At 44.7% G+C, this 18,109-nt stretch overlaps 1 protein-coding gene across 3 annotated transcripts in view; it reads right to left on the minus strand.

Moving 5' to 3' along the window:
* Window positions 1-3,395: 3,395 nt before the first annotated feature.
* The window catches only part of MYBPC1 (myosin binding protein C1), a 216,669-nt gene continuing 201,955 nt past the window's right edge, over window positions 3,396-18,109 (minus strand). For all 3 annotated transcript variants that reach the window (XM_033952331.1, XM_033952330.1, XM_033952329.1), the window contains 4 exons: window positions 13,727-13,863; window positions 11,976-12,162; window positions 10,267-10,306; window positions 3,396-3,635 (listed from right to left, as the gene is read on the minus strand). In XM_033952331.1, coding sequence (XP_033808222.1) covers window positions 10,296-10,306; window positions 11,976-12,162; window positions 13,727-13,863 — 335 coding nt within the window. In that variant the 3' untranslated portion in view covers window positions 3,396-3,635; window positions 10,267-10,295. The remainder of the gene's footprint in view (window positions 3,636-10,266; window positions 10,307-11,975; window positions 12,163-13,726; window positions 13,864-18,109) is intronic.

Below are 18,109 nucleotides of genomic sequence, written 5' to 3' on the forward strand. Positions count from 1 at the left end.
CAATATGCCCTAAGATTTGATTTAACATTAGCAAACTAACAAGAGTTTTATGAGTGACAGTAAGTACTTCCATCCAATAAATAAATATTATCTAATTCTGTTCCTGGAGCAATGGAGGGTTAATTGATTAAGGTCATAAGAAGCATCAATAGGATCTGAATCCCAACTTTTCTTGTTCCCTGAGGTTCCAACCAGTAGGCTGAGATGCTCCAAACAGTAAAACTATGCTTTCATAACTTGCTTTCTTAGTGCAATCCATGCTTAGCTTTTTCATATATTTATATCCTTTCTTAATTTTTCATTCAAGACAGAATTGGTACTGTAACTAATGTCATTGGTGCTCCTAGTTTAGAAGACAAATATAAGATGAATTTAATGGCATGTGTTTAAACATGATGACAAAGCCCATCTCATTTGACTATTCTGGCAATCTTACCAATTCTACTTTGGGGGGTTCTCAACCAGTTCTCGAAGACCATAAACAGGTTTGGTTTCTTTTCAGAATAACCAAGCTCTACAAAATTTTCCACTTATGCAAATATATCTTATGATTATTCATGGTTAATATGCGGTAGCTCTCTCTGAGAACCTCCAACCCTCCACTAGGAGGATTCCTCTGTGCTTTTCCCATGTGTTCTTGAAATCTATTGACACTTTCACCCCTTCTGCCTTCAATGGAAAGCAGTTGCTCCTTGCATTCATTAATTCCATCTACCAAGAAATTCCTCCTTAGATTTGTCTTGAATCTACCCCTCCACAGGATCTGACGAGTAGAACTTTTCCACTGAAACATGCTCGGTGCTTCCATAAATACAGGCTCATACTTTTTAAAGAAAGAAACCAAGTGGTGCATTAGCAGGCTGAAAAAACTTTAATATAGGTAGCATTGTATTCGTCAAAGACAATAAGAGATGTTATCAGTAGGGGCTATAGTTAAGAAGGGTTATTTTACTTAATAGATTACATTATATTACATTACTGATTTCTATTCCGCCTCAACCTTGCAGTTCTGGGCAGATTACAAAAGAGACATCTGGACATTTCCAGGATGATTACAAAGAGACTTCTGGACTTTTCCAGAAGAGTTACAAGAAGAACATTTCCAGAGGAGTTACAAGAAGAATGGTGTAGTATAGTTTAGGGAATGGGATAGATATTAATACAGAACCATGGGCTTCTTATACTAAGGTGTGCTAGTGTTTTTAGCGCACGCACAAGATTAGCGTGCACTATAGCTAGCCGAGAAATTACTGCCTGCTTAAAAGGAGGCAGTAGCGTGTGTGGCACGCGCTTTTGTAAAAGGAGCCCCAAATCTTTTCCAGAGAAGGAACTATGATAAAACTAGAGAGAATAAATTGAGGTTACGAGGCGGTAGACTTAAGAGTAATGGTAGGTAATTCTTTTCCATGGAGAGGGAGGTGGTGGGAAGCCAAAACGGTGACAGAATTCAAAAAGGCGTGGGAGAAACACAGAGGATCTTTAATCAGAAAGTGAAAGGTAAACATGGAAGAACTGGGGCTGGAACGGAGCCCATTTGCATGATCAGTATACCGTATATGACTATATGGTTGTGATGGGCTGGGGAGGGCTTTGACGGGAGCTACAATAATTTGGGATGGTTTAGAAAGGCCGGAGTGAGCGTACTCCAGGAGTTGGAACGTAATGATAGTGCCAGGCAGACGTCTATGGCAGAAATATCCGTCATGTACTATGTTATAATGTTACTGTCAACCCAGTTTATTAGTAACTAGGTCTCGTTGCTACCTCCTAACATCAAATCCCTTGATGGACTTTTGAGCTTTAAGAAAGCAATAAAAACCTACCCCTTCACCCGACTTCTCAGGGCATGCTAGCATTCAGACTGTTACTCCCAAACCACTGTATCCTTAATAAATGCCCAACTGACTCTCTCCCTGTGCATGATTCAGGCTCCAAATGTCTGTTAATCCAGAACAATTGAACTATACACACCCTATTGCAGGGGTAGGGAACTCCGGTCCTCGAGAGCCATATTCCAGTCGGGTTTTCAGGATTTCCTCAATGAATATGCATTGAAAGCAGTACATGCAAATAGATCTCATGCATATTCATTGGGGAAATCCTGAAAACCCGACTGGAATACGGCTCTCGAGGACCGGAGTTCCTTACCCCTGCCCTATTGCCTTAGTCCAGGGGTAGGCAATTCCGGTCCTCGAGAGCCAGCGCCAGGTCAGGTTTTCAGGATCTCCAGCATGAATACGTATGAGATGGATTTGGAGGCACTGCCTCCTTGAGAGGCAAATCTATCTCATGCATATTTATTGTGGATATCCTGAAAACCTGGTCTGGCTCCAGCTCTCGAGGACCGGAATTGCCCACCCCTGCCTTAGTCTTCTGTTCCCTATTGTTAATTGTTATGTGTCTAGTTTGCTGTTATGTATGTTACCATGTGACCTGTTCTGGGCTCCTTGGAGAGGACGGGATATGAATCAAATTAAATAAATAAATAAAATGGGACCTGTGCTAAAATAGCACAAGTTGTGGTAAGTTTCAAATTTATTAAAATTTGTTATCCCTCCTTTTCAAATTTCACCCCCCCCCCCCAAATAAATAAAACTACAAAGAAATCAATATGGGGGGAGGAATACAGCTCTTAAAAAGTAAGCTGAAAAATAAACCACTGAAAATGCTGCTAATTTACTTTATCACAACCTTACCTGACGCATTGTGCTTTGTTGCTAAATTATGCAAGGCAGAACTTAATGCAGAGTACGAGGGGGGTGCTGAAAAGTTTTCAGTCCAACCAAGAAGAGAATGACGTGGATATGGTTCAATTAATGATGTGACACGTCGTCAAAACATAAAATTTCTTTTCTGCAAATTGGCACTTAATGAAATAAGATAACACACTTTTCAGCTACAGTGGCAAAATAAGGCTCAGAATTTAGGAAGTTGGTTGATTGGGCTGAGAACTTTTCAGCCCCCCCTTGTGAGTAATAAAAGTGAGCCAAGTATAGGACAATCAAGTCATTGTGACATCACTGGTGAGGTTGGCTCTTATTGGTGGATTGAGGCATTATGACATCACAATCTCAGCTCTGGATACCAGAGACTGAAAGTCTTCACACTGCAGAGGGGGGGGGGGGTGCTGAAAAGTTCTCAGCCCAACCAAGAAGAGAATGACCTGGATACGGTTCAATGAATGATCTAAAACAATGTCAAAACAAAGAATTTTGTTTCTGCAAATTGGCACTTAAAGAAACAAGATAACACTCTTCAGCTACAGTGGCAAAATAAGGCTCAGAATTTAGGAAGTTGGTTGATTGGGCTGAGAACTTTTCAGCATCCCCTCCTATGTATTTTTCTTAGTCCGTGGCTTGTTTTCCCTTTATTGTATACACGATACCAAAGCAAAGCAAGGATGACCTTTTCTTTATTCATCCCAAAAGCAATCCATGCATACATCAGATTTTCAATAACAAGAGGGAGGAAGGAAAAGAGAACATTGTGTTTTGGGGGCTGATATTACAAAAAAGAAAAAGAAAACCACATTGTAGAACTGGCTGGACCTGTTAACATCTTCTTGCTTTCAATTCTTTCATGTCAGAGTCGAGTACAGAAGGAGACACACCAGGTATTAGTGAAAGTCAGACTGCCTGTGTGAAGAAAGAAAGCAGAATATCAGTGCACCTACTCCAGTGTTAACCTAGCTCTGGGCTTCTTTTGCCTAGTTCTGCAGCTGGACTTGCCTCTCTTGCGTTGGCTGCAAAACTAGCAAAATAATTTATAGCTGCTCCCAGGATCTTCATTCTTTACTTTCTTTTGAACTATGGACTCCTTTTACAAAGGTGCGTTAGGGCCCTAACGCTCGGAATAGCACGCGCTAAATGGCCCCGCACGCTAGTCGCTAGCGCACCTTAGTAAAAGTAGCCCTACGTATTCAGCTACGTATTTTTTTTGTGTCATACAATCAGGTAATATCTCGTGTTCACCTTCTGCGGCCATAAATATTTACCTTTGTGAAGATCTTAGGGTTAGACATGCTGGGGCCCAGGGCAGAAATTAAGGAGGAGGCCCCCAATCCTCTTCCTTCTTCTTTCTTCACCAACTTCCCCATCTATTAAATGCCCATCCATCCAGTATCTCTCTCTCCCTCCCCACCACCCCCAGGTCCACCGTCTGTCCCTTCTGCTTCCCAACAGCCCTCTCATCCATCCTCCTCCTTTCCTCTCTTCCCACCACCTGTGAGTCCCCCAAATTCCCTCCCATCCAGCATCTTTCTCTTCATTTCAAAATCAGCTGCTCTACGCCGGGATATCCTTCCCTTCTCCCCCACCCCAGTCCGAAGCCCGCTCCTCCTTGCCTTTTAAAATGGAAAGGGGTTGCCTATGCAGCAGTCATTCTCCAGTGCTGCCTGTGGCCCAAAGCAGAAACAGGAAGTTGTGTCAGAAGGGTGGTTGTGGTAGAGGAACAGCACTGAGGAGGCTGCGGGCTGTGCTGGAGAATCGCTGCTGTACCAGCAACTCCTGTACATTTTAAAAGGGGAAGGAAAGTGGGCTTCAGATCAGGGTGGAGAGAAGGGAAGGATATCCTAGCTTGCAGGGAGCTGGGAGGTCCAGTGCAGCTGCCCTGTTTACCTCTCACTAATGCCAGCTTTGTTAGGGATCAAAATTCAGCATGGTTTAAGCAGGCAGAGAGGGTTCTGTTCACCTAAACCAGCCATGGGGAATGAAGGCCGCAATCCAGTGGGGTTTTCAGGATTTCTGCCATGAATATGCATGAGATCTATTTGCATACAATGGAGGCAGTGCATGAACATAAGAACATGCACCATGCAATCTCAAATAAACAAAACAATTCAGAAATGTTTCACCATAATGAGGAACCTAAGACAAATACGTAAATTCTTTGAAAGAGCACAATTCCAGCTCATAGTTCAATCCCTTATCCTAGCTATATTGGATTATTGCAACATCCTCTATCTCCCCTGCCCTGCAACAATGATCAAACAACTGCAAACAGTCCAAAATACAGCACTAAGACTCGTCTACTCTCTAAAAAAACACGACCACATCACTGAAGCTTTCATGAGCTCACACTGGCTCCCAATCCAGGAAAGAATACTTTTCAAATTTTACTGCACGCTATTTAAAACCATAAACGGTGACAGCCCAACCTACCTGAACAACCAACTCATCCATAATACCTCAACCAGACATAGAAAATCTCACACCCCATTCACACACACACCCATCAAAGAAGTTAAACGAAAAAAACTTTACGACGGTCTCCTAGCCACCGAAGCAGCGAAACTGGATAACCAAATCTCCAATCGGCTGATAACAACCACAGACTACAGGTTATTCAGAAAAGAAATAAAGACCTGATTAAGTCTTAACATCACGATTACCTCATTCCTCCTATCTTCTTCTTTACTTCCTGAGAATACCCGCCCTCTTCACTAGTCATGACCCACTGTTCCCTTCTTGTAACAGACCAACCTTAAATCTTTTGTAATCCGCCTTGAACTGCAACGGTAATGGCGGAATAGAAATCTGTAATGTAATGTAACATAAGATTTGCCGCTGCTGGGTCAGACCAGTGGTCCATCGTGCCCAGCAGTCCGCTCATGTGGCGGCCCTTAGGTCAAAGACCAGTGCCCTATTTGAGTCTAGCCTTACTTGCGTATGTTCTGTTCCAGTAGGAACTTATCCAACCATGTCTTGAATCCCTGAAGGGTGTTTTCCCCTATAACAGCCTCCGGAAGAGCGTTCCAGACCTCCACCACTCTCTGGGTGAAGAACTTCCTTAGGTTTGTACGGAATCTTTTTCCTTCTAACTTTAACAAGTGCCCTCTCATTCTCTTCACCTTGGAGAGGGTGAACAGTCTCTCTTTCTCTACTAAGTCAATTCTCTTCAATATCTTGAATGTTTCGATCATGTCCCCTCTCAGTCTTCTCTTCTCAAGGGAGAAGAAGCCCAGTTTCTCTAGCCTCTCGTTGTATGGTAACTCCCCCAGTCCCTTAACCATTTTTGTCTGGACCCTTTCGAGTAGTACTATGTCCTTTTTCATGTATGCAAATAGATCTCATGCATAGTCGTTGGGGAAATCCTAAAAACCCAACTGGATTGTGGCCTTCGTTCCCCACCCCTGGCTAGACCATGCTGAAAGGACCAGTTGCTGAACATCAACAGCACTTAACTGGGCAGTGCCTCTGAATATAGGCTCTGGCTGCTACAGCACTGTCTGGTTAGTGCAAGGTCCCGCAATCCTTTTCTTTGCTCTGGCACACTAACAGCGCAAATGTTTTTCTGTGGCACAGCCACAACCCCACCTCGTCTCATTTGCCCTGAGCTGTATCTGGAGGACCTCCGAACACGCGTGGACATCAAAACGATGATGTTACACGCATGTGTGTGCGTGCCCGGAGGCCCTCCAGACACAGCTCCGAGCACAGGGGAAACGAGACGAGGTTCGCATGGGTGGCAGAGAGGAGGAGAGGCACCGTCGCCAGAAGTGACACATGGTATGCATTATATGTCCTTCAATCCCTGGTGGCACACCTGGCATCTCACCACGTTGCACAGTTTGCGATTCTCTGGGTTAGTGCCAGGTCAGTCTGTGGCTGGAGATGACGGTTAATTGGTTAGCGACGATATTCAGTCCGTTAACTGGGTAAGCAAGCGCCTAAAGGGGCCAATGCTCGAAACTGGCACCAACATTAGCGCCTGATTCTATAAATGGTGCCATTTATAGAATCAGGCATTGTAGGCGGGCAGGCGCAAGATTGTCAATCAACCGCTAGGCACGCCTAATAGAATCGTGCCTACAGTTTTGTATAGGTGTGTGAAATATAGGCCAGTATAGACGCCTAGCTGGCTTGTCGGGCGAGCCCCTTTTATCCGTAGTAGAGAATGACACGGTGACAAAATTCATCATCGTTCCCGTCCCCGCGGATAACCGCGGGAAATAATCCCATGTCATTTTCTAGTGTCTATTTCAACCTCGGTCCTTCTACACCAGCATTCTTAAAAAGCAAAGCTTGCGGGTCAGTGGTTGTGGCCATTCATACTCTGATTCTTATGTGAGCCAAGGATAATGAAGCCATTGTGACATCACTGATGTGATTGGCTCTTAGGCACTGGTGGAATGAGGCATTATGACATCACAATATCTACTCTGGATACCAGAGACTGTCATTCTGTAGTGTCTGTTTCAACCTCGATCCTTCTACACCAGCATTCTTTAAAGCAAAGCTTGTGTTTTTGGTTGTGGCCATTCATACTCTGATTCTTCCCTCTTTCCTTAAAGAATGACAAGAAGATGGTTTCCCGCGGGGACGGGAACAGTGATGAATTTTGTCACCGTGTCATTCTCTAATCCGTACCCTTCTCTTCCACTGCCAACTTCAGACTCCGTCAAGTAAATATAAACCAATATGACATTTTCATGGCATCAGTTTATAAAAAAGGAACTCCATTTTCATTACATTACTTAATGAAAAATCACGATTTTCATGTCTGTCATTGTATGACTTCCTATGACAGATATAAGCTTCATATTAGAGGTCTGCACGGGAACGGGGATCGCGGGGATCCCGCGGGTCCCGCGGGGATCCCGCGGGTCCCGCGGGGATCCCGCGGGTCCCGCCCCTGGCCCACGGGACTCCCACGGGGACGCCCCCTGGCCCACGGGACTCCCACGGGGATGCCCCCCTGACCCACGGGACTCCCACGGGGACGCCCCCTTGCCCACGGGACTCCCACGGGGATGAAAACAACCTACCTAAATTCTGGCGATGCAAGCATGCAGCTTACAAGTCTGGCGTCGCGTCGGGAAATAGCCATGTTGAGCAGTGAGCTCAGCACGTACACAGATGAAAGCCTTGCTTGCTGATTGGTCCGGCGGCCCCGCCCCACCGTGCCGCCGGACCAATCAGCAAGCAAGGCTTTCATCTGTGTACGTGCTGAGCTCACTGCTCAGCATGGCTATTTCCCGACGCGGGCATTAGGCTGTTTTTTGTCATTTCGGGTGGGGGATGGCAGCGGCAGCAGCAGCCTGAAAAAGAAATCATCCTGGCCGGGTTCGGTGTCATGCTCCGGAGCTTCTACAGCCTTCCTATCTCCCTCTCCCTTCTACCTGCGGCTCTCTTCGGCAACTCAGCAGCAACGATCGACACAAGCTTCTGGCGTCGGGGCCTACCCTCTGCGAGTCCCGCTTGTTTCAACTTCCTTTTTCCACAAAGGTGGGACTCGTAGAGGGAAGGCCTCGATGTCGGCAGCTTGTCTTGATCACCGCTGCTGACGAGTTGCTTAAGAGAGCCGCGGAGCAGGGGGGTGTTGCCAGGTGCAGGTAGAAGGGAGAGGGCCAGATGCAGGACTCGTGGGTGAGGGAGGAGAAGAGAGAGGGGAGAGAAACAAAAGGAAATATTTCATACTGGGCTGGGCCGGAGTGGAGAGAGGGTGGAAAGATTCTGGCTACAGGGTGCAGTAACAAAGGAAAAGGGGGGAAAGCTGAAAATGGAGATAGTGACACAAAGAAGAGAAAGGGTAAGCAGGACCTTCTGAATAAGGATAGAGATACAGAGGGGACATGAAGAGGAGGTGAAATAGAGACATAGAAGTAATGCTGAAAAAGTGTGTGTATGTGGGGGGGAGATAAAGACATTGAAAGGGCAAATGGTGAATATGGGGTAAAGACAAGGACAGAGACAAATGAAGATTCTGAAAAAGTGGTGAGATAGGGATATAGGTGAGATGGACACAAAGAAGGGTGATGCTGGAAAATAGGTGGAATGGTAATTCTGACAGACACAGAAGGGAAATGCTGGATCAAGGAGAGATGGGGCTCAGGCTGGATGGAATGAGGAGAAATGCCTTGTTGGCCTGGAACTTCCTCTCCTACGTCAGAATTGACGTCAGGGAGCGGAATGCTGGTCAGCGCGACGCTTCTGCAGGGAAAGCTTGGGACAGCGGTGGCTTGGGGACTATTCCCCGATGGCGGTGGCAGCAAACCGAGTGGCTTGGGGGAGGGCACGGAGAAAGAAAGAAAGGGGGCAGACAGAGAGACAGAAAGAAGGGGGAACAGGGAGACAGAAAGAAAAAGTTGGGGGAGAGAATGAGGTCTGGAGGAGAGGAAACATACAGGAGGCTGAAAGAAAGGAAGAAAGATTGGATGCACAGTCAGAAGAAGAAAGTGCAACCAGAGACTCATGAAATCACCAAACAGCAAAGATAGGAAAAATGATTTTATTTTCAATTTAGTGATCAAAATGTGTCTGTTTTGAGAATTTATATCTGCTGTCTATATTTTGCACTATGGCTCCCTTTTACTAAACCGCAATATTGTTTTTTAGCGCAGGGAGCCTATGAGCATTGAGAGCAGCGCGAGGCATTCAGCGTAACTCCCTGTGCTAAAACCTACTATTGTGGTTTAGTAAAAAGGGAGGGGGTGTATTTGTCTATTTTTGTATTTTGTTACCGAGGTGACATTGCATAGAGTCATCTGCCTTGGGAAATGTATATGGCAGATATCTTTGTTTTGTGTTCAAAAGAAAAGGAAATGCATTTCTGGTTTTATTTCTACAGTGTTGAAGTACTTGTTGGCCCTTGCTGTGACTGGTGGGGATCCCCAAGCACCGCCAGCAGAGGACCTCCTCTAGAGATGGTCAGAACTCCCCTCCACCAAGCGCAGCAGTCGCTGGCAGCATCCATGAGCCACTGAGGTGCCAGCATCTGTGACTCAGGGACGCTACTGCTGCCTGCCAAGCTTGGCAAAAGGGACCCCAGGCCAACTGCAAAGGAAGTCCTCAGCTGACAGTTTGTGGGTTCTCATCAGCTGAGTATTTATATTTTATATTTACATTAGAGGTTCTGGTAGAAACCCATTTACAAAGTATGTATTCTTCCCAATTAATATTTCCAAATTAATAGTCTCTTTGCTTATTTGTAAATGGGTCTCTACCAGAGCCTTTAATTCAGTAGCATAATTAAATAAAATAACTATTTCTGAAGTTTATAGGGAAGGATGGTGACGGAGGGGATTCCTCGCGGGGACGGGTGGGGACGGAGGGGATTCCTCGCGGGGACGGGTGGGGACGGAGGGGATTCCTCGCGGGGACGGGTGGGGACGGAGGGATTCCTCACGGGGACGGGTGGGGACGGAGGGATTCCTCACGGGGACGGGTGGGGATGGGTGGGATTTTGGCGGGGACGGGTGGGGACGGGTGGGATTTCTGTCCCCGCGCAACTCTCTACTTCATATGCCATGACCACATGAAAGCTTACCTGAGATGACAAGAGACATTCAGAAATCCTTATGGTGAAACTGAGAGAGAGAGAAAAACAGACGGTAAGCATTTAATTACTAATACATGAGTACAGTATTGAGTGGATAATGCCAGCTATGGGAAAAACATGAGCTTCAAGAGGTGAGAAATGAAAGCAAATCGGAAATCAAAGGCAGAGATAAACATTTTAAATGTATAAAAGCTTTATTAATATGCAAATATTGATCTAGCAACCAATTAGACTGTGCAGCTAAATGTTTAAAATCAATTTTTTTTTTTTAATTATTTTGTTGTTGTGGCTTTATCTTATGATACTATTTTATTTGGTACTCTTATGAGAATTAAAAGCTGGCAGGGAAGAAGACAGAGATGCCAGACTATGGGGGGAGCGGAGGGAAGAAGATGGGTGCCAGACCAATTTGGAAGGGGGGAGAAAGGGAGAGGCACAGTAACAGAGCAAATGGAAGACGCAGAGAGAAGAGAGATAGTGGATGGAAGGAATTGAATGAGAACATGAGGAAAGCAGAAACCAGGCAACAAAGGTAGGAAAAAAATTCTATTTCTTTTTTTTTGCTTCAGGATAAAGTAGTATATTAGTTGTGTTGATAAAAATTTATAAACATTAGAGGCTCTGGTAGAAACCCGTTTACAAAGTATGTATTCTTCCCAATTAATATTTCCCAATTAATAAAGTCTTTTTGCTTATTTGTAAATGGGTTTCTACCAGAGCCTTTAATTCAGTAGCATAATTAAATGAAATAACTATTTCTGAAGTTATTTAATTCTGAAGGGCGGGAACAGAAGGGATTCCTCGCGGGGCGGGTGGGGACGGAGGGGATTCCTCGCGGGGATGGGTGGGATTCTTCACGGGGACGGGTGGGACTTTGGCAGGGACGGGTGGGGACGGGTGGGATTTCTGTCCCCGTGCAACTCTCTACTCTAAAGTTAAAAGGGGATAGATTTTGTACAAACGTAAGGAAGTTCTTCTTCACCCAGAGAGTGGTAGAAATCTGGAACGCTCTTCCAGAGTGTGTTATAGGGGAAAACACGTCCAGGGATTCAAGACAAAGATAGACAAGTTCCTGCTGAACCAGAACGTATGCAGGCAGGGCCGGATTTTCCTATAGGCTTAATAGGCTAACTAGGCTTCAGCCTAGGGCCTCAAGATCCGTGTCACATTTTTTATAAAGGTTAGTACCAATAACAACATGTTTCATTTAACATGTTGATATATATCACAGTAATGATGTATTTTATTATCTCTCATGTAATTTACAAACTTAAAAATGGGAGGTGAAAGGGCCTCATAAGTGGAATAGCCTAGGGCCTCTTTTCATCTAAATCCGGCCCTGTACGCAGGTAGGGCTGGACTCAATTAAGGCACTGGTCTTTGACCTAAGGGCCACCGCCGGAGCGGTCTGCTGGGCACGCTGGACCACTGGTCTGGCCCAGCAGCGGCAATTCATATGTTCTTATCTATAACCTGCTCATTTCCCACCTCATAACAGTGCGTGAATTAGCACATGCTGTCATGCCAATGCCATACTGTGCTTGCGCACTAACAATGCATGCTAATTTAATTGGACTGCTTGGTGCACTTTAGACACAAGGCCCCTACAGGCTCTAACAACCTATAATCTTCATGACAATATATTTACATCTAACCTTCAGCATGAAGATGGATTACGTTTTCAATGCAAGCCTTACCTTTGACTTCTAGTTTGCACTCAACGTCCGCTTCCCCAAGTTTATTAACAGCTTTGCAGGTATAGGTGCCAGCGTCATAAGGGCTTGGCTTGCGAATTTCCAAGGTGCAGACGCTCTGGTTGCTAAACATTCTATATCTCGGATCATCCTGTATGATGATTTTGTTCTTCATCCAGGTTATTTTGGGCTATGTATAAAAAGAAAAAGACAAAAAAAAGCACAAAACAAAATAATGCATTACCCAGAAGCAGAGTTTGTAGGATTTCATTACACAAAATAAGTACAGCACGCAATGAAAGGGAATACAAAGTGCAAAGAAAATATCACTCAATAAGCAAATTGTAAAGAATATACTTATCTTATATTTTAATCTCCATGATAGCATCAGCATTGTCTAGCATTATACATGATATGTACTGGATTTCCCCATATATAGGCTGTGACCTCTATATGGGTTTTGCAAGCCAGCTCAGTAGGTGCGGTTTGCATATCTGGGGCGGCCTATACAGCATTTTAAAATCTTCTTCCCGCCTTCCCTTATAATAATAATAACTTTTTTTTTTCTATACCGCCGTAGTCAAACTGACTTCTAGGCGGTTCACATAGAAAGAAGGTGAATTACAAAATGCAAGAAGGAAGTGCACAACTACACAGAGGGTCTGCACATGGGCAAGTCAGAGAGTTGTTTTGCAGATGCTGCATAAGTAATAGAGTACTATAATTTACATGTGCAACCGCTTTGATCCTTTTTTGACTAATTAAGTGGTATATAAAGATTTTTAATAAGCATAAACAACCGCCAACTTGAGGTGCAACCTTTACACCAGCCTTTGACAATGGCATACTTGCTCATGTCTAAAGTTAGGCGTATGTAGGCTTCTTTACGCTCCATTCTATTATCTCCCTCGCTGGTGGCAGCCTCTCAAATCGCACCGCCAGCGTTGTAGAGCAGGAGCGATTCTTTTGTCTGCAACCCCCCCCATTATAGAGAAAAAGGAACTTTTCCCGGAAAAAATTGGAAAAAGTTCCATTTTCTCTATAATACAGAATTCCAACCCCAACAGTAGCACGAACACTATGCACTATGCAGGGGGTCCCCACTCACACCCTGTTTCAGAGCTCTTTAAAACTAAGTTTTCCCGTGGCGCGCTGGTGTCTTGTGCCGAATTGTCTGCGCGACCGACTATGAACTCATCGTTAGGCATCAGAGGGTGCCTGCACTTAGGTGTCTCTGGGCGTCTTAAGAGTTCGGTGCCGAACTCTTAATTGGTTATTTTCATTGTTTTTGATTGGCTGAACACTGGCGCAGTCAATTACCATTCCAATTAAAAAAAGAAAAGCTGAGCGCAGATTCCAACAATTCCAGCATCAGCTCCTCCTCTGACGTCACTTCCTAGGCGCAGACCATAGATTGTAAAGTCTGGTCTTGTCCTAGGTTCCAAATGCTGAAGTTGCCGTCCAAACTCACTCCAGCCTATCCAACCATCCCGTTGTTTGCAGTAACATCCTCATGTTCCCTATTCGTGGAATTCACATTGATGCCCGCCCCAGCTAATGTCTGTCCAATACCGGCCTTAGTTTTTAATTTACATCCTTCGTTTTTTAAATTAGAGACCCTCTATTTTTATCCCATGCTTTTTTGAATTCCATCACCATTTTCCTCTCCACCACTTCCCTTGGGAGGACATTCCAGGCATCTACCACCCTCTCCGTGAAGGTTTCATATTGTTGAACTTTTCCATGACGCATACCTTGGGATTTCCGCGGACACTGCAGTTGAGTGTTGCGTTGTAACCAGCAACGGCAATTGTGTGAACTAATGGATGAGTGAATTGTGGAGCCTCAGTAAAATTGAAGTCATCGTAATCAGGTGGCTTGTAGGGTTTACCTAGGAAAAATGTACATCAAGAATTACCATTTCTGAAGCTCCTTTTAGAACTCTAATCTCCTCGATTAAGAAACATTTTAACTTAAAACCTTTAGGGGGGAAGTTATCAGCATGGGCTGCTTTTAAGATATGCTATTTTGCAGTTAACCCCCAGCTATTAGTAACTAGGAAGCCCTTTTTCTAAAATGCGCTAAGCCTGATATTGGGACTTGAGGGGCAGCCCGACTACCTCCAGCAGTCCATGGCAATTCTGGATATTCAATGCCGGGACCGTATGCTGCCATCGGTATTGAATATTTGGGTCAAAGTTCATCGCCTAAGACATAACCGGCAAAGTCTGGCTGGCTATGGCAAAGTAGCAAATGATAGATCTGCCTTTTATGTGGGTCTGTCTAGCTGCTGCTGCCCCCGAGTAGGCCTGCTCTCACTATTGGAAGCTAAGCAGGGTCAGGCCTGGCTAGTCCCTGGATGGGAGACCACCTGGGAATATCAGGTGCTGTAGACTGAGGGGCCCTATGTTAAGCAGCAGTGACATAGTGGAGCTGCACACTGCGTGGTAGAAGGCAATGGCAAACCATTCCTATACTCTGCCGTGAAACATCACAGGGTGGATTCCTTCCTACGTTTGTTGCCATGAGTCAGTGGCAGACTTGGTGGCATCATCCATCCCTCCCTACCCTTAGCTTGAATATTGGTGGTGACCAGCTATGTAGTGTGACATAGTAGGACACCAGCCATCCAGTAAGCAGGATTCTCAGTGGGAGACAGACAGCCAGCTTTATCCTGCTGAATATTGTAGTTGTGATGGTCATTGGGTGCACTGAAAAACTACACTAGTGCATGTAAACCTGATTGCAGTTTGCATAGACTGAGAGTGTGGTGCAGTGGTTAGAGCTATAGTCTCAGCACCCTGAGGTTATGAGTTCAAACCCCACACTGCTCCCTGGGCAAGCCACTTAATCCTCCACTGCCCCAGGTACATTAGATACATTGTGAGCCCACCGGGACAGATAGGGAAAATGCTTGAAGTACCCTTATGTAAACTGCTTTGAATGTGGTTGTAAAACTGCAACAAGGCGGTATACAAGTTCCAATCCCTTTCCCTGATGTCATTCCACCAATAAGAGCCAACCTCATCAGTGATGTCACAATGGCTTCATTGTTCTATACTTGGCTCACTTTTGATATTGTATTGGAGGAGAATGTGGTGGTTAGAGCTACAGCCTCAGAACCCTGAGGTTGTGGGTTCAAACCCATGCTTCTCCCTTTGACTCTGGGCAAGTCACTTAATCCTCCACTACTCCAGGTACATTAGCTAGATTGTGTGCCTCATTCCACCAATAAGAGCCAACCTCTTCAGTGATGTCACAATGGCTTCATTGTTCTATACTTGCCTCATTTTTGATATTGTATTGGAGGAGTGTGGCAGAGTGGTTAGAGCTTCAGCCTCAGCACCCTGAGGTTGTGGGTTCAAACCCAAGTCACTTAATCCTCCACTACTCCAGGTACATTAGATAGATTGTGAGCCCACCAGGACAGATAAGAAAAATGCTTGAGTACCTGTATGTAAACCAATGTGAGTGTGGTTGTAAAAACTACAAAAAGTCAGTATATAAGTTCCAACCCCTACGTGCAAAGGTGACTGTGCAGTAAATACAACTCACTAACTGTACGTAGTCCATGCTAATCCTCTGCTCGTGAACCACCTAGTTACTACTTCCACTGTATATCACTTCTATAGTGCACATCTGTGCCATAAAAAAAAAAAGAAAAAAGCACAACAGTTGCGTTCCAATAATTTTGCGGTCACTGCCCCTTCTCTTTGGAATTTGCTGCCCAATCCGTTGTGCAGTGAATCCGCAATAAATCAATTTAAATCAAAATTAAAAACATTCTTGTTCCAGGATGCTTTTGGACAATAACTGTCCTCTTAAGAACAAAATCAAGCTTTATCGCTTTTTACCCTAACCCAGGGGTAGGCAATTCCGATCCTCGAGAGCCAGAGCCAGAGCCAGGTCAGGTTTTCAGGATCTCCACCATGAATATGTATGAGATGGATTTACATGCACTGCCTCCTTGAGATGCAAATCTATCTCATGCATATTTATTGTGGATATCCTGAAAACCTGACCTGGCTCTGGCTCTCGAGGACCGGAATTGCCTACCCCTTCCCTAACCTATTGTTTTTTTTCCCTTTCATTGTGCTCTTTCTCTCACGATTGTAGTTCTCTCCTCTCTTCCCTACTGTTTGAAGTTAGTCCATACGTCTTATTATGCATATTTTGTTATTGTTTAGTATCCCTAACTTTTAAATTTGTTTTTATGTAATTTTTATATTGTACACTGTTTAGAAACCTGATTAAGCGGTTAAAAATTTTTTTATTGATATTTATTTTGTTCAGTTGATTCCAGGAATATATATACTGTTTTTCTACTTATACTGCCTTTTTTGTAACCTTCAAATATTCAATAAAGAAATTGAACTAAAAAAAAAAAAAAATAAATAAAAAAAATAAACTTGAAACTTGTTGAGTATCAGGAGTAGAGAATGACATGGTGACAAAATTCATCACCGTTCCCGTCCCCGCGGATAACCATGGGAAATAATTCCATGTCATTTTCTAGTGTCTATTTCAACCTCGGTCCTTCTACACTAGCATTCTTCAAATCAAAGCTGGGCCCATTCATACTCTGATTCTTATGGGAGCCAAGGATAATGAAGCCATTGTGATATCACTGATGTGATTGGCTCTTAGGCACTGGTGGAATTATGACATCACAATATCTGCTCTGGATACCAGAGACTGTCATTCTGTAGTGTCTGTTTCAACCTCGGTCTTTCTACACCAGCATTCTTCAAAGCAAAGCTTGCGGGTCAGTGGTTGTGGCCATTCATACTCTGATTCTTATGTGAGCCAAGGATAATGAAGCCATTGTGACATCACTGATGTGATTGGCTCTTAGGCACTGGTGGAATGAGGCTTTATGACATCACAATATCTGCTCTGGATACCAGAGACTGTCATTCTGTAGTGTCTGTTTCAACCTCAGTCCTTCTACACCAGCATTCTTCAAAGCAAAGCTTGCGGGTCAGTGGCTGTGCCCATTCATACTCTGATTCTTATGTGAGCCAAGGAAAATGAAGCCATTGTGACATCACTGATGTGATTGGCTCTTAGGCACTGGAGGAATGAGGCATTATGACATCACAATATCTGCTCTGGATACCAGAGACTGTCATTCTGTTGTATCTGTTTCAACCTCGATCCTTCTACACCAGCATTCTTCAAAGCAAAGCTTGTGGGTCAGTGGTTGTGGCCATTCATACTCTGATTCTTATGTGAGCCAAGAATAATGAAGCCATTGTGACATCACTGATGTGATTGGCTCTTAGGCACTGGTGGAATTATGACATCACAATATCTGCTCTGGATACCAGAGACTGTCATTCTGTAGTGTCTGTTTCAACCTCGGTCCTTCTACACCAGCATTATTCAAAGCAAAGCTTGCGGGTCAGTGGTTGTGCCCAATTATACTCTGATTCTTTCCTCTCTCCTTAATGAATGACATGAAGATGGTTTCCCGCGGTTATCCGCGGGGACGGGAACGGTGATGAATTTTGTCACCGTGTCATTCTCTAACCAGGAGGCTGCTTTGAGGCTTCCCCTGCTGCTCAGCCTTGTGAGAGCCGGTTTCTAAGCGAATGATTGGACGGGATTATGACTGCTCTCTGCAAAACTCATTTGAACAATCGATCGCTGTTTAGAAATTGCCCCCACGCAAAAAAAAAAAATCAGCCCACAGCAACCCGCACAGTCTTAGTGACCATGTTTTGCGCATCTAGACTAGGTTTGCCAGATTTTCCTTTTGGATAATCCGGACTCCTAGTCTCGCCTCTGGGCCCACCTAGTTCTGACCATCCCCGCCCTAATCCCGCCCCCAAGCCCCCCCCTCTTGTTGGGCAGGGAAGAAGTCCACGCATGCGTGGACGCTACATGATAATATCATGTCATTGCGTGACGGCTGCGCATGCGCCGACTTCCTCCCTTTCCGACAAGAGCTTTTCAAAACCCGGACAAAGTGTTGGGTTTTGAAAAGCTCCTTTTGAGGGCATGTCCTGGGAAATCCAGATGGCTGGTAACCCTAATCTAGACCTAAGGCAGGGGTCTCAAAGTCCCTCCTTGAGGGCCGCAATCCAATCGGGTTTTCAAGATTTCCCTAATGAATCTGCATGAGATCTATGTGC

The sequence above is a fragment of the Geotrypetes seraphini genome, chromosome 7, assembly GCF_902459505.1.
Source record: "Geotrypetes seraphini chromosome 7, aGeoSer1.1, whole genome shotgun sequence".
NCBI classification, from domain to species: domain Eukaryota; kingdom Metazoa; phylum Chordata; class Amphibia; order Gymnophiona; family Dermophiidae; genus Geotrypetes; species Geotrypetes seraphini.